Source organism: Argopecten irradians, chromosome 4 (genome assembly GCF_041381155.1).
Source record: "Argopecten irradians isolate NY chromosome 4, Ai_NY, whole genome shotgun sequence".
Lineage (NCBI taxonomy): Eukaryota > Metazoa > Mollusca > Bivalvia > Pectinida > Pectinidae > Argopecten > Argopecten irradians.
This window is the reverse complement of record NC_091137.1, coordinates 28,547,894-28,565,768: the sequence shown is the minus strand read 5'-3', so window position 1 is coordinate 28,565,768 and position 17,875 is coordinate 28,547,894. Positions and strand designations below refer to the sequence as shown.

Here is a 17,875-nt window from a genome sequence, read left to right as displayed (position 1 = left end):
GCTATCCTCGGTTCTCTTATAACCCATTGGATGTGAGCATGCCCAGAGACCGTTTGATTGACTTGATCCAGAAATTTACCTATAAATAGGGGCCTGTACCTGTATATAGTGTTATGGTTTGATTAGATGTTGGAACTTTGTTTTGGATATTCCCTGGAGCAAAAATTAACTCAATCTCACTTATGTCATTTTCGAATTGGTAAGTGATTTAAATTACAATCAAGGATCTGGTACGTGTTACAGAAAGAATAGAAATGTGTTTGTGATTATCAGATTACACCGATCAGAACAATAGACTGTGGTCTTTAAGTGATTAAACTCTTGTTCCCAATCTGAAAACACCCCCACTACAATAGACATTTTCTACTTAATTAGATCATTATGAGAATAGACATAAGCTGGGCCTAAGGAGAGTTCGAGGAACAAAGAAAGGATAAGCGTGAAGTTTATACACACATTCTGATCACTATGGCTGTATCTGGTGCGGAAAGCGCGAGGTCAGAGGAAAAACCCTCGCTCACGGAGCAACAGTATATGACCGCAGAGAAGCTCTACATCTTAGGAGCAAAACTCGGAAATTTCCGTGTGATAGGTCCGTGGCATAATGTGGATGCTAAGTATTTGGAACAACAAGTAGACCGTTTAGCTTTGCCTACGTCTCGTCCCTGTAGTCGAGGGCACAGTCACGGAGCTTGGGCTGCAGAAGACAAGTGTTTCAAAGACTTTGAACGCCCAAAAACTTCTTATGAAATTTACAGAGATCAGCGTGACTTAAACTCTGGTCGAAGATCAGCAAGAAGTGGATATTCTTTACCTCTAATGCGCGAGCCTCGCAGCCGTTCAGCAATGACAAACATGAGTTCTCGTGCAAGTACGACAAATGATAGCACATGGGTTGGAAGTCCATACGAAAGTGTAACAGCTGAAGAGCTGGATGGAATAACAAAGCGTGTGACGCGTCCAACAGTGTCGAGTCAGGGAGGTAAAACAATTGCTGCTAAGTTTGAAAACAAGGACTATGTTTATGGATCACGAACAGCCTCTCCAGATCAGCTTCATGGCATTGTTAAACGTGTCACTAGATCAACCGTAGCTAGTACAGGAGGTGCTGGAATTGTCAGGCGGTACACTGACCATGTGATCGGGGGACGCACCGTGACTACCTCTGAGTTAGAGGATGTGAACAGTCGACTGACCCGGCATACTGTAGCAAGTCTTGGTGGAGAACCATTAGCAAACAAAGACTTTAACTATAATCCTCCAAAGATTACAAAAACAAATCTTCGTGTACCCAATCTAGAAGAGAAACGCAATCGAAGGATGAAGAAGAAAGTGACTGATGAACAACTGAACAGCATTGTGTCTCGGCTGACCAAACTTACACCGGCCTACAAGGCTAAGTATTCTCCCAGTCCTCATGTCTGGGTGGACGATGCTAAGAGGGGACCTGCTCATCAACATCAACTCGCCATGGCATGAGTGTCAAAATAATCAGCAAGTTTTCGTAATCATGTCCAACTGAATGATGATACTATGATTTGGTTGTTTTCTTGTGATAACAATCAGTATCCTTTTCGTAAAGCTTTGTAATGTTAGGCTTCTGGTAAACTCTTGGTGTTGTTTCTTTGGATCTTGAAAGTGAAGATGACCAAATGGATTTAGAAATACCAAGGTAACAATGTTCTCTAGGTTCAAATTGAAAAAATATTGGTACTTAGTCTAAAGGTATCCCCTATGACCTGAAGTGAACAACATAAAATTCAGGTGATTCTTTGCTTTTGTGACATTGCCTATTTTGTTCAAAGGATCTAGCAATATTTTTACATGACAATGTTCTTATCAAAAAAAGCATAAGACTGGTGAACTTATCATCAAAGATGGTCTTGATGATTAATGTACATTTTGGGAATATCAACAAACATGACCTTGGTCTGGTGTAAATGGAAGGAAAAGGGAGATTTTATAAGACAGTTGGATTCTGCAGATGTTCTTTAGATGTTCTTTTGGTTTGTTCAATCGATCAGTAATGCATATACATGATGTTCTCAGAATCTTAAGAGACTAGGATGCAGGATACGGCAATGCTAACAATTTAAGGGAAACAAAAAAGGTATACAGTCAAACCTGGCTTTAAAGACCATCTAAATGACAAATAAAAAAAGACTTTATAACCAGGTGGTGGTTATAACTCAGGTCAAAGTTTGTAGAAACGGAACATTTTGGACCCTAAAAAGTGGTCTCATTTAACAGATGGTCTTTATACAGAGGTTGTCGCTAAGGCAGGTTTAATTATAGTCTAATTTTGCTTTTTGTTACCAATTAAGTCTAAAGGACTGGTCAATTTTTTAAAGGCAGTAAATTGGAATTGACTGTTTTTTGTCCCTGTGAGGTATAATACATGTATATAGATAAAACAAACGGTGCAACTATAGCCATTGATGCCTATTCCACAGAACAAATGACTCAAGATGGCAGCCTCTTTGTCACAAGACCCTTGTTGCTGAGTCTGAACATTTTTAAGAATAAATTAACCATGTCATAGGTTTGATTTTTATATGTTTTCTACAACGTTTAAGTATTACAAATGTCCCTTTTATTGCGAACTTAATGTGTTATTTTCATTCAATACAGAGGGGGGGGGGACACTATTCTTGTCCTTTTTCATGTATTTTACAATGATGTACACCATACACAAGTAGATTATGCAAAGTATATTTATATCAAGGTGATTTAATGAGTAAATCATTATACAATGATGTCTACACAAAACCATAATATATTAATTCAAAATTGCACAACTTTTCTGAAACATGTTTTAAGTAAAAAACTATTTTTATGAAGTTTCATGTACTCTATGTTATGATAAATGGAGCTGATGTTTTCAAATTTTGTTTTGATTGCATGAGCAAACAACAATATGCCAAAAGAATTTTTTAAATTTAAAAGGCTCCTAAAATAATGCTTTGTTGCTCTATTTCGATAAACATGTAAAAATATCACCAGTGGTGTTTATATAATCTTGTAATTTATAGATTTAATCAAACAAAATAAAGAAATATACCGATTTATGAAGTTTTCAGCATTGAGAATTTACATGACACAAATTTATGCTAATTGCATTTAAGATTTATAAAATTGATTTGTCATTGATTCCATTCTTTTTTATAAAATATTTAGTTTTATTTTATAATGAATCAAACAGAGTTAGACTACCGATCAACAATTTATTTTCGCAAAGTTAGATAGCTAACATAGATCTAGAGTTAGTAATTTAGGAAATCTATTTTTGAACCTTTATCTTAAATACATAATTTAGGATGTGTGTCAGTACATCAAATATGTGTCATTATCTATATTTTTTATTTAAAATGCTTTGTTTCTATACCTGATTTTGTTTTGCAAAAGAAGTTTTGAAAAGAATTATGTTCAATATATATATGTAAATCCAAACAGTCAAATTATAGATACTTTTTTAACACATTCATACCTGTAATTCAATAATGAACTGTGCCAGACTTTGAATTTGAATAGTTGAAATGTGCGTAATAGGGATGGGATTAAGGATGTGATATTTAGCCTAATTCTTTAGTTATTGGTGTCATTTTTTGGTGTTTCTTCAATAGCTTTTTGATTTTTTAAATGTCATTAAAGTCAGGAATCTGTAAATATATTTTCGTCTCTGACATTTCTCAACTCTGGCCCTTATTTCTCAACTCTGGCCCTTAAGGAGTCATGCTGACAACATACAGTACTATAAATTATTTCATATATTTTTTATTTTAAAAGTGATATTGATATCCTTAATCTTTTTAGACATCTTATGTATGTGACATAATACCGACATCAACATTGGTTCCTAAGCATGTTGTACAACTGGTTCTTCATTGTTATAGTTTTGTATGTTTATTATTATTTTTCAAATCTATAGTCATTTTATAAATAGCAACGTGTATAATTGTACCTGTAGCATTACAATAATTTTAATTGAATGGCAATTATTTATAGTGATATGTAAATTATTGATATTTTTTTACATTTAATTATGTATTTTTTCACAAGATTTATGTATATTTAAAGAAAAGTATAATTGTGTATTGTGTCATAATCATCTGTTACTTTTTAAATATTTCTTTTATTTATGTAGATATTTATGCTCTCTCTATAACTGATAATATTAATCTTGTCTGTTTAATTTATGAAGTAGACTTGTAACTTGTTCTGAAAGTGTCTGAGTAACTCTAACCTGTACTGATAGTGTCTGAGTAATTCTAACCTGTCCTGATAGTGTCTTAGTAACTCTAACCTGTCCTGATAGTGTCTGAGTAACTCTAACCTGTCCTGATAGTGTAGTAACTCTAACCTGTCCTGATAGTGTCTGTCTGATAGTAACTCTAACCTGTTCTATGGTCTAGTAACTCTACCTGTCTGATTTCCTGAGTGTCTTAACTCTAACCTGCGAAGTGTCCTGTCTGATAGTGTCTGAGTAACTCTAACCTGTCCTGATAGGTCTAGTATCTACTGTCTGATAGTACTCTAACCTGTCTGTGTTGTAACCTGTCTGAAGTGTCTGAGTAACTCTAACCTGTCCTCTGACTGTCTGATAGTGTCTGAGTAACTCTAACCTGTCCTGATAGTGTCTGAGTAACTCTAACCTGTCCTGATAGTGTCTGAGTAACTCTAACCTGTCCTGATAGTGTCTGGTAACTTAACTGTCTGATAGTGTCTGAGTAACTCTAACCTGTCCTGATAGTGTCTGAGTAACTCTAACCTGTCCTGATAGTCTGTACTGAAGTGTCTGAGTAACTCTAACCTGTCCTGATAGTGTCTGAGTAACTCTAACCTGTCCTGATAGTGTCTGAGTAACTCTAACCTGTCCTGATAGTGTCGAGTACTCTAACCTGTCCTGATAGTGTCTGAGTAACTCTAACTCTACTGTCCTGATAGTGTCGAGTGTCCTGATAGTGTCTGAGTAACTCTAACCTGTCTGATAGTGTCTGAGTAACTCTAACCTGTCTGATAGTGTCTGAGTAACTCTAACCTGTCTGATAGTGTCTGAGTAACTCTAACCTGTCTTGATAGTGTCTGTACCTCTAACCTGTCCTGATAGTGTCTGAGTATCTCTAACTGTCCTGATAGTGTCTGAGTAACTCTAAACTGTCTGATAGTGTCTGAGTAACTCTAACCTGTCCTGATAGTGTCTGAGTTGATAACTCTAACCTGTCCTGATAGTGTCTGAGTTACTCTAACCTGTCCTGATAGTGTCCTGGTTACTCTAACCTGTCCTGATAGTGTCTGAGTACTCTAACCTGTCCTGATGTGTCTGAGTAACTCTAACCTGTTCTGATAGGGTCTGAGTAACTCTAACCTGTCCTGATAGTGTCTGAGTAACTCTAACCTGTCCTGACAGTGTCTGAGTTACTCTAACCTGTCCTGATAGTGTCTGAGTAACTCTAACCTGTCCTGATAGTGTCTGAGTAACTCTAACCTGTCCTGATAGTGTCTGAGTAACTCTAACCTGTCCTGATAGTGTCTGAGTAACTTTAACCTGTCCTGACTGTGTCTGAGTAACTCTAACCTGTCCTGATAGTGTCTGAGTAACTCTAACCTGTCCTGATAGTGTCTGAGTTACTCTAACCTGTCCTGATAGTGTCTGAGTAACTCTAACCTGTCCTGATAGTGTCTGAGTAACTCTAACCTGTCCTGATAGTGTCTGAGTAACTCTAACCTGTCCTGATAGTGTCTTAGTAACTCTTACCTGTCCTGATAGTGTCTTAGTAACTCTAATCTGTCCTGATAGTGTCTTAGTAACTTTTTTTACCTGTCCTGATAGGGTCTGAGTAACTATAACCAGTCATGATAGTGTCTGAATGGACTTCTCTTGTGTAAATAGCTGATAATTTAATAACAATTCTTATGTTATAATCTGGTATGTTTCTGTTGTATATTTTCAAGACATTTGTAAATATAGATACCTATTTAATAAATTATGCTTATTGAAAATCAGATTTGGATTGTTGTTTTATCTTTGCATAATTTATTCAAGCTTGATGTGAATGTACAAAGTTAAAGAAAAGATGCTATACATTATGTATCTTCCTAAGGAAAAGTGCTTGTTTGGAATTGTTTCGTGGTGGTGGAAAGACAAAGGTCAAGGTCACTGTTACTTAAAATTCTGAAATTTTGTTTCCATACAGTAAATCAAGTTTCCTTTGGGATAATCCCTTTGAAGCTACACAGACACCATCCTTAAGAAATGTGCTTTGCTATCTATAGGGATTGTGCATCCTCTATATCCCAGGGGTTACTATCACTGTTGTTACATTCACCCCTGGACTATGTCAAAGCAAAACTGAAGGATCAGTGTGCAACAAGAGATAAGGCAGGTAGTTTGGTCCTTTGATGTACATCCACAAAATTGAATAATAGTATTACTGGTGGCATTGAAGTTTGACAATGCTCTCTGTAATCTTCAAACGATGACTTGTAGGCGAGTGATTGGTTTTTTTGTTAAAGGTTAAATGTCAATGTTTCTGATACTAAAAATGAAAATTTCATTCTATCCAATAAATCACGTCACTTTGGATGGATTGTTTTCGATGTTATGGTCATCTTTCATAAGGATTGCTTATTGGAGACTTGCTTGGGTTTTTTAGGTCATCTGACCCGAAGGGTCCGGATGACTGACCTTTAGTCGTCATGTTTCGTCCGTCGTCGTCCGCCGTCCGCCGTCTGCCATGCGTTAACTTTTCACATTTTGAACTTCTTCTCAAGTTCTACCAGTGCGATTTACACGAAATGATCCTGACATGGTCCCGACAAAGTGTTGTTATTTTTCGGGTCGATCCGAAATCCAAGATGGCCGCCACAGCCGGATTGTTGAAAACAGATTTTGAACTTCTTCTCAAGTTCTACCAGTGCGATTTGGCTGAAACTTGCATGAAATGATCCTGACATGGTCCCGACAAAGTGTTATTATTTTTCGAGTCGATCCCAAATCCAAGATGGCCGCCACAGCCGCCATCTTGAAAACACATTTTGAACTTCTTCTCAAGTTCTACCGGTGCAATTTGGCTGAAACTTGCATGAAATGATCCTGACATGGTCCCGACAAAGTGTTGTTATTTTTCGGGTTGATCCGAAATCCAAGATGGCCGCCACAGCCGCCATCTTGAAAACACATTTTGAACTTCTTCTCAAGTTCTACCAGTGCGATTTGGCTGAAACTTGCATGAAATGATCATGACATGGTCCTGACAAAGTGTTGTTATTTTTCGGGTTGATCCAAAATCCAAGATGGCCGCCACAGCCGCCATCTTGAAAACACATTTTGAACTTCTTCTCAAATTCTACCAGTGCGATTTGGCTGAAACTTGCATGAAATGATCATGACTTGTCCTGACAAAGTGTTGTTATTTTTCATGTCGATCCGAAATCCAAGATGGCTGCCACAGCCGCCATCTTGAAAACACATTTTGAACTTCTTCTCAAGTTCTACCTGTGCGATTTGGCTGAAACTTGCATGAAATTATCCTGACATGGTCCCGACAAAGTATTGTTACATCTTTGGTTGATCCCAAATCGAAGATGGCTACCATGACACTATATTTAATTAATTTCCTATATGTTAAGGCCCTTGGGCCTTTTGTTTGAAATAAAATTTGTTGAAAGAAATTGAAAATGATCCTGACATTGTCCTGACAAAGTGACACCATATATAATTAATTTTACTATTGCCAAGGTAATTAGATGACTGTTAAGGCCCTTTGGGCCTCTTGTTTTTTTCCATGTTCAAAGGTCAAAAGTCAAGGTCACCGTTGTTAGAAATTGAGAAAATACCTATCATATTTCTACCAATATGTTTGACTAAAAAAAAATGTATTTCTTTTGTGATGCTTTAAACAGCAAAGTTGCACAACCAGTAATTGTTTTAGTCTAAAAATGCAACTTGCATTCAAAGCCTTCATATCCCTTTGCATAGTGTAAGACTATAAAACTCTTTCATATGTGTATATGAAGGACAGAGATATTCTACCAGAGGGTCACAAAATGTAGTAAAACCCGAGGCTTGCCGAGGGTTTTACTACATTTTGTGATCCCGAGGGTGAATATCCCTATCCTTCATATCCACTTATGAAAGAATATTTTTCTTTCATACCTTGACATTTTATTGCAATTTTACAACTATAATATCCCGCCATTTTGAAATAGATTCGAAAAAATCCACGGCTGACAGTCAATTTTTCAGGAAAAATTACGTGATTTTAGCAACAAACATTCCATTGTTTGCATGTTTTATAGTAAAACCAGTCAAATTTGTGAAAAAATATAAAATTTTACCGAGGAAATTGAAATTTTGTTGGCACTGTGACGTCACGAGGCTTTATTGCATGGGTAGCCATGCAATACAGCCTCAGGCGGCATGAGTGTATGAAAGAAAAATTCTTGAAGTACTAGTGTTAGCAAGCTTGTAAATTTTGTAACAGGACAGGAGAAAATATAGGGGTCGATCATGCTGTGGTTTGAGTCCAGGCCAAGGTGGCTGAGTGTTTAAGATGCCCCAACATATTACCTCAAGTCCTCCACCTCTGGGATGCGAGTTCGAATCCCATGTGGGGAAGCTGCCAGGTACTGACCGCTGATCGGCGGTTTTTTTCTCCGGTTACTCTGGCTTTCCTCCACCAACAAACCTGGCACATCCTTACATGACTCTGGCTGTTAATAGGACGTTAAAGTAATAACACCCAATACAAAAACTGGAGCTCAGGACCTTTGAACAACAACCAGATATTCTATAGCTCCCTATTGAGTTTAACATGGTCAACAATGATCAGCTCAGTCCAGATAAAGCCAGTCCAGCCCCACTTAGATAAGTTCAAAACATACAAAAAAACACAACGGAAAATATGGTACTCTAACTACAGCACTATACTTATCAAATATTTACTTGGTCTACATTGTATTTAATGGTCTTTGTGAAGTAGAAAGAAAATTATTGAGGGTCATTTTGATATTATAACTTTGATCACTCTGATAACCTTCTACCACAGGTGCCAATAACCTTGACCTTAGGTCTCATGTACTGGAATTGCAGAAAAGTATAGTCACAGGATTTTTTTCTTCACATTGACACCTTTCAAGACCAATATTTCACATTATAGCCTATCTACATATAGATTTTAAAAGCACATGTATTAGAGAGAAAAGTTACAAATATATAATCAAACATGTTGGAACAGTTTTTCATGTAAATCAAATCAAATTTAATGTTATATTTACTTTAGTAAATGGTATTTTATGACTGCCCAATAATTTTCTGCCCTGGCACCTCACTGACTTGTAATATGTTTATTAGCATTGATCTGTCAGGCACAGAAAAAATGTAATTTGATATGAAAAGAAGATATGATACTTTGGTTTACAACAAAACTATGTCAGACATTTTGATGTGACAATTTTATAATAGGCCATAACATCTAAAATTTGTTACGTTATACATGTTTGAACTACAATATTCTTGTCATTGTGTGTTTGAACGATAAGATTAACCCAGCTAACAAAGATCTGGTAATTCTATTTGTTTCTTATTCAAATAGTGTTTTAATTATCAGTCGATCATTAGTAATCAATTATAATTAATTAGGCTCGTTGGCTAAGTGTTTACTCAAGGCATGCTGACCCCATTTAACCTTATAATGGAAATCATTGTCAAACGGCACAAGACCATTGTTAAATTGTATGTTTAAAGCACAGTGGTAAAGTGCTAGTCTGTCAATCAAGGTGTCACAGTAGATTTATACTGATTCAGCTGAGGTAACACCGAGTTGTCTCCCTTTAATGGTTCTACAAAATGTACATCAGTCATCTTTCATTAAAATGATTTGAAAATGAATTTCAAGTATTTTTAAGTATTTTAAACAGATTACCTATAATCACACAATGTAATATAATATGTTTTGAGAGTCTCAATATGTATAGGATTAAAATGTCTTATGAATTAAGGCTGCCAATATGTTGCCATGATATACATGTGTATCAAAGTACATGTCAATCGAGATCTATCCAAACATTTTCTGACTGTGTTAATATAATGACAGTACAGCTGGGTAGTGAACAGTTAGTTTTATGTAATTGAATACTACAAAGCTTACTTCAATCACAAGAAAATCTCTTAAATTTGCAAATGAAAATTAGAGCCATATAACATATTATTTGTGCCATAATTTTTCTAGAGAAAAAAAACATATATTGTTGATAATGTATTTGCTTGACAATTACTAAATCACATGCACATAGTTCTATTTCACAAGTCATTACAGAATCATTTCCTTTGAGTGAACAAATCTACATTGCATTGTCTCCCCTTGAAGTGTACAGATGAAGTCCTATCAATCTTTTTAAAATTTGACAAATGATGTAACCCATGCATGCCAATAATTTTAGAAAAATGTAATGGGTTTCAGGGAATTAAAAAGAAAAAAGTCCCAACTTTCGAAAAAGAAAAAAACCAACATCTGTCTTATTTTATTTTTTAGGCCACCATCATCAGATGGTGGGCTATTCAAATCGCCCTGCGTCCGTGGTCCGTCCGCCGTCCGCCGTCCTCCGTCGTCCGTCGTCCGTCCATAAACAATGCTTGTTATCACTATTTCTTAAAAACTACTGCAGGGTTTTTGTTCAAACTTCACATGGAGGGTCCCCTTGGTCCATATTTGTGCCATACAGATTTTGTGGCTGATCGGAAAAACAAGATGGCCGCCAGGCAGCCATCTTTGATTTTGGCAGTTGAAGTTTGTTATCAATATTTCCTGAGAACTACTGAAGGGATTTTATTCAAACTTCACATGGAGGTTACCCTTGGTCCCTGGTTGTGCCATACAGATTTTGAGGCTGATCGGAAAAACAAGATGGCCGCCAGGCAGCCATCTTTGATTTTGGCAGTTGAAATTTGTTATCAATATTTCTTGAGAACTGCTGAAGGGATTTTGTTCCAACTTTACATGGAGGGTACCCTTGGTCCCTAGTTGTGCCATACAGATTTTGAGGCTGATAGAAAAAACAAGATGACCGCCAGGCCGCCATCTTGGATTTTGATAGTTAAAGTTTGTTATCGCTATTTCTCAGATAGCACTGAAGGGATCTGTCTCAAATTTCATATGTAGGTTCCCCTAGGGACCTAGTTGTGCATATTGCATTTTGGGACCGATCGGTCAACAAGATGGCCGCCAGGCAGCCATCTTGGATTTTGTTATTCAAAGTTTGTTATCGCTATTTCTCAGAAAGTACTGAAGGGATCTCTCTCAAAATCCATATGTAGGTTCCCCTAGGGCCCTAGTTGTGCATATTGTGATTTGGGACCGATCGGACAACAAGATTGCTGCCAGGCAGCCATCTTGGATTTTGATATTCAAAGTTTGTTATCGCTATTTCTCAGAAAGTATTGAATGGATCTTAATCAAATTTCACATGTAGGTTCCCCTAGGGCCCTAGTTGTGCATATTGTGATTTGGGACCGATTGATCAACAAGATGGCCGCCAAGGAGTCATCTTAGATTTTGATAGTTGAAGTTTGTTACCGCTATTTCTCAAAAGGTACTGAAGCGATCTGTCTCAAATTTTATATGTAGTATGTTTGAAAAAGTTTAAAAAGTAGAGAAAAGATCCATCTTTCCTTTGTCAGATATAGATCATTCTTTGGTGGGCGCCAAGATCCCTCTGGGATCTCTTGTTATAAAATCTATAAAATAATTACGTAGTGTTAATAATTTCTTTTCCTTTCAGGAGTTCCAGACCATTTATCAGCAATTCTTCCCTAATGGTGACCCCAGTAAATTTGCCAGTTTTGTCTTCAATGTATTTGATGCTAACAAGGTAGGTGGATGTGTGCCTATTGAACTACTGTAATAGTCAAACCTGCCTTATAGTGACCATTTCCATATAAAGACACCTTATTTAATGATACCACTTTCTCAGTGTCCCAAATGTTCAATTTCAGTGCAGTCTAACCTGTGTAAAGACCGCTTGTCTCTAAAGTCCATTTGTTCTTGGCACTTCAGATGTAATTTTATTTTTACAGTTTTGATGTTACTATTATAAATAACTTATAAAAGCTGGTAGGGTGTAGGGGTTTCTCTAGTGGCTTACTGGATTTATTGGTATATCTGTACTATTTGTTTGAAAAACAAAATGATTAAATCTTTTATCAATTTGGCTACATTTGATTTAATGAATTTTTGTTTAAGGATGGCTATTCGTTTAAGGAATTTTTGATTTATTGGATTTTTTTTTCAGGATGGCTACATTTCCTTTAAAGAATTTATCTGTGCTTTATCCATCACCTCCAGGGGTTCTCTTGATGAGAAACTTGACTGTAAGTACAATAACATGTTATTTATTAACAAGGTTTGGCACATACAGTTGTTGTGACTAGGTGATTAAATTCTTCAAACCATCTTCTCAATCTGGATTGGTAGTTTGAAATCTAATTGGAGCATTTTCCAGGAACTTTCATGTACCAAATGCTGATTTTTGTTCTCAATATTTATTTTCAAGTGCCAAAACATGGTTCTTTCTAAATAACCCTTTTCTTAAAAAAAGAAAGCACCAACAATTTTTCAATGATATTGTATTTCCCAAATAAGTTAATTACTAGGCACTATAAGTAGCTATTCCTCCTTTTCCTATGGCAGAGTTACTTCCCTTGGGAGTAGGTATAAATGATATCATTGTTGTATGAGCAAAATTCACTTTGTTTTTTCAGAAAAGTATGATGCTACGCTCACAATTAATACATAACTGTAAGGGAAGATAACAAAGACCAGAATTTCATTATACTCACTACACACTCACTACACTACATGATTATTACACTGTTGTATTTTAATGAATGGTATGACCTTGTCATTTACATTGTACTGTGGTTTTGTGTTATAGCCTTGACCTTTAGGTATGACCTTCATAACAGGGGCCGCCAGTTTGTATGACATTGATATCATACTTTGACTTTGGGTTATAACCTTGACTATGTGTTATGACCTTTATTACAGGGGCCTTTAGTCTATATGACCTTGATATCATAATTTGGCTTTGTGTTATAACCTTGACCTTGTGTTATGACCTTGATTACAGGAGTTTTCAGTCTGTATCACATTGATATAATACTGTGGTATTGTGTTATAACTTTGACCTTGTGTTATGACCTTCATTACAGGGGCCTTCAGTCTGTATGACCTTGATATCATACTGTGACTTTGTGTTATAACCTTGACCTTGTGTAATGACCTTGATTACAGGGGCCTTCAGTCTGTATGACCTTGATATCATACTGTGACTTTGTGGTATAACCTTGACCTTGTGTAATGACTTTGATTACAGGGGCCTTCAGTCTGTATGACCTTGATATCATACTGTGACTTTGTGGTATAACCTTGACCTTGTGTAATGACTTTGAACAGGGCCTTCAGTCTGTATGACCTTGATATCATACTGTGACTTTGTGTTATAACCTTGACCTTGTGTTATTACCTTGTTTACAGGGGCCTTCAGTCTGTATGACCTTGACAATGACGGCTACATCACTAAGGAGGAGATGGTCAATATAGTGGATGCAATTTACAGTATGGTGGGTAACCTTCTTGACCTTCCTAAGGATGAGGACACACCACAAAAACGTGTGGAGAAAATCTTCTCTCAGATGGACACGGTATGTACATGTACTTAAATGGGGAAGCCATGATTATAGGTTAAAACATCAATATGGTGGAATATGCCACCATATTTTTCACTTGTATAGATAACTAAGTTGGCAAATTACCACTCATTGCACTGGGTTACAGTTGCAATGTAATGGGAAATTTTGGGCTGTGTTTTGTTAAAATTTTTTTTACTTAACTTACCACTAAATGTGCAGGTGTAGAATGCCATAGTTATAAATAAAAGGTAAAATGCAAATAACCAACACATCTGATCATAGTGTATGTTTCTCTTTGTAGAATCATGATGGTCGCCTTACCAAAGACGAGTTTAGGGAGGGGTCAAAGTGTGACCCCTGGATTGTAGAGGCTTTGTCCACACCACATCATTAAAATGACCACTGGTCAATCTAACATTAACCACTGCCTGCTTGATACCTGGAGTGTTCAATATGTGTGTGAGAGTGGACCACTGTTGTTATGGAGATTTATTTGAACAAACAAATATTTTAGTGTTCATAAAGGGAGATAATTCATAGATAAAAATGACTCATGGGGATTTGTTCATTATAAAAATCCAAAAATGCTACAGAGAATTTGAAATATGTGTTTAGTTCATATTAATTGTTAATGATTTAACCAAACTGCTGTCACATTATTGCTAACTCACCTACCCAGGTAATTTTACCATTTGACATGTGTTTTAGACATTTTATATAATACATAACTTGATTGACCCATCAGGTCATCAAATAAACCGGGTTTTAACACTGGATGAAAGTGGTAAAAAAATAATAATACAAAAATGGCATGTTTGGTCAACTCATCAGCTTAATTATAATAACAATTCAGAACATAAGAGTCATCTGAGGCTCTTTTTTAGTTCAGAAAGCTAAGTGGTTTGTACACAGACATTTTCTTTACTTTCAATTTATTGTAAAAATATAATTCTGATACAGTATGTTTTTGGATTCTTATGCTTGAAATGGTGTTAAAAATGATGCGAGAAATTTTGTTAGACACATATGACCTTGTTTGAACCTTTCACCCTTGATTTTAAGGGTGATCACTCTTATTTCACATCCTAAGATGTTGGCAATACTTCAGTCAGTAAATGATATAATTATGTCAAAACCAACTAACATTTCATTATCAGCTAACACATCTGAGAGTTAACACGTAATGGTGTAATAATCACAATTTTCTGTGAAAATATTATTGTTAAACACTGGCAATTAATATCTGCAGGTAAAGTTGACTGACCAGATCTTCACCTGAAATGTGGCCTAATGAAGAAACAATTTCACAAGAAGGACAATTCATGTCAATTTTAGGTCAATTTAATATGGAAAAAATAACAAGTCTCATGAAATTGATTTGAATTCACAGAGATCTTTTGCCTGTGGTACGTGACTCCTGAAGTGCTAATTCATCATCTGAAGTGCTAATTCATCATAACATGTGAAGTCATTAGTTTATTTGATAAGCTGAAATATGTGTCAACCAAAAAAGTATGTTTGTAGTAGGTGATGACATATAAACTGTGTGATATGGATTTAAGATCCAATACAAGAGCGTGGCTTTCCTGGTAACACCTTTAAAGCCATGAGTATACTGAATAACATGAAATGTTAATTATGGAAACTTTCTCCCATAATGTTGAATTTTTAAAAAAAACTTTGTCGGTAGGAAAACTTCTAGTTAACTGATGGCACAGTGTAAAAATTGTCTTTATGTTCTAAGTTCGTGAGCAGCTACAAAAACCAATATCATTTCCACACAATGATCATTTCATGTTATACAGAATTTCTCTTGTTTTATAGAATGATACAAAACACGTTGGTACATGTATCGTGGTACATGTATTGGTACATGTATTTCTGATTGTAGTTACACATGGTGACGGATCTTCTCTATTAATATTAAACTCATGTGGTTGTCATGGCTAAATAAATCTTGATAACTTAGGTATTTTTGAGTTCGTCTGTATACTACACCTTTTGTTTTTAAAACTTTAGTAAGCATGTATTCATAAAAACAATATTTCATAAGAAAATGACCTATCTAAAGACCGTGTTTGAGGAAGTGTCAATTTGACAGAGCAGAGAGAGTTTGGTACCTGTAGTGAAATAACATGAAGCTTGAAAGTATTAATTAGTAGTTTAGCTTGTGTGATATACATAGGTAGGGGAAGTGCCAGGTGTTCACAGGAAACAAACTTGTTGCAGCATTTTGACTTTTGTTTTATAAATATTATTTTGTCATTTGAGTCAAAGGTTTTCATTCTTAAACACAGACACCTCTATTAATCCATATTGTAATGTGGAGACGTGTAGGAACATGGACCTAACTTCTGGGTGCGACTTACGGTATATACCAGTGTGACTTATGAGTATACGAAAAAATGGAAAAAATTATAAAAAAAGACTTTTGGGACTTGTTCATAGGTGCGACCATACCACTTACAATAAAACAGTTATTTTAACTGGGATGACATACTTTTTATAATTTTGATGGACTTCATTTGTGAATTATAACAGATAATTAAAATGGTGAAAATTGATATCACCACTGTTACAATATTTTAAGTATAACAAAAGCATCTGTGAATGTATAAGAAGGGAAAACTTGTTGTGAAATGTCTATCATTGATCTTTGTACATTGGTGAGGTGATTCTTTGTCTATTTTTTTAAACAGTTTAATATATGATATGTTTCTATGGGATGGAGTGACGCTTCTAGGGTAATGACACCCTAGGTAATATTATGTCACCCTGGGGAACCCCTGTTGTAGCTGTTAACTCTCTTAGATTCTTTGTAACCAACTGTCTTTTATGACTATACAAAATTTCATGATTTCCACCACAAAACAATTTCACAGATATTAACTTTCGCAGTAAAGATTTGATTGAAATATAATTCAACTAAATACATGTATATGAAATAGATATTGATTTGTGGAAAGAAGTTGTTTTCGAAATTTACTTTGATCACAAAATGTTAATTCAAATGTGAAAGAAAGTTGGTTTACAGTAGATATGTTGCCCCCTAATTAAGGCAGTATATTATCAAGATAGCTAAGATATTCCAGAGGTTAATGTGATATCCTCTTTGGTTAATGTGAGTAGTGTTACCCGGGGCTAATATATGTGTTCCCTTGGTTAATCTGATACCCAATTGGGTTAATATAATGTTCTCTCGGGTTAATATTCTGTTCCCCCGGGTTTATTTAATGTTCCCGCAGGTAAATATAATGTTCCCCCAGGTTAATATAATGTTCCCCCAGGTTTATTTAATGTTCCCCGGGTTAATATAATGTTCCCCCAGGTTTATTTAATGTTACCCCGGGTTAATATAATGTTCCCTGGGGTTTATTTAATGTTCCCCTGGGTTAATATAATGTTCCCTGGGGTTAATATAATGATCCCCGGGGTTTATTTAATGTTCCCCCGGGTTAATATAATGTTCCCTGGGGTTTATTTAATGTTCCCCCGGGTTAATATAATGTTCCCTCGGGTTAATATAATGTTCCCTCGGGTTAATATAATGTTTCCCCCGGGTAAATATAATGTTCCCCCCGGGTAAATATAATGTCCCCCCCGGGTAAATATAATGTTCCCTCTGGGTTAATATAATGTTCCCCTGGGTATATTTAATGTTCCCCTGGGTATATTTAATGTTCCCCCTGGTTAATATAATGTTCCCTCGGGTTTAAATATAATGTTCCCCCGGGTTAATATAATGTTCCCTGGGGTTTATTTAATGTTCCCCTGGGTTAATATAATGTTCCCTGGGGTTAATATAATGATCCCCTGGGTATATTTAATGTTCCCCCGGGTTAATATAATGTTCCCTGGGGTTTATTTAATGTTCCCCCGGGTTAATATAATGTTCCCTCGGGTTAATATAATGTTCCCTCCGGGTTAATATAATGTTTCCCCCGGGTAAATATAATGTTCCCCCCGGGTAAATATAATGTCCCCCCCCCCCGGGTAAATATAATGTTCCCTCCGGGTTAATATAATGTTCCCCTGGGTATATTTAATGTTCCCCCTGGTGGGTTAATATAATGTTCCCTTGGGTTAATATAATGTTCCCCCCGGGTAAATATAATGTTCCCCCCGGGTAAATATAATGTTCCCCCCGGGTTAATATATTGTTCCCCTGGGTATATTTAATGTTCCCCC

At 36.0% G+C, this 17,875-nt stretch overlaps 1 protein-coding gene across 3 annotated transcripts in view; it reads left to right on the top strand.

Annotated features, from left to right (window-relative positions):
- Positions 1 to 17,411, top strand: part of LOC138321188 (neuronal calcium sensor 1-like) — a 57,291-nt gene extending 39,880 nt beyond the window's left edge. For 2 of the 3 annotated variants that reach the window (XM_069264677.1, XM_069264678.1), the window contains 4 exons: positions 11,779 to 11,868; positions 12,289 to 12,367; positions 13,533 to 13,699; positions 13,989 to 17,411. In XM_069264677.1, the coding sequence (XP_069120778.1) occupies positions 11,779 to 11,868; positions 12,289 to 12,367; positions 13,533 to 13,699; positions 13,989 to 14,081 (429 nt within the window). In that variant the 3' untranslated portion in view covers positions 14,082 to 17,411. The remainder of the gene's footprint in view (positions 1 to 11,778; positions 11,869 to 12,288; positions 12,368 to 13,532; positions 13,700 to 13,988) is intronic. The other variant, XR_011208293.1, reaches the window with a different exon arrangement.
- The last annotated feature ends 464 nt before the right edge of the window (positions 17,412 to 17,875 follow it).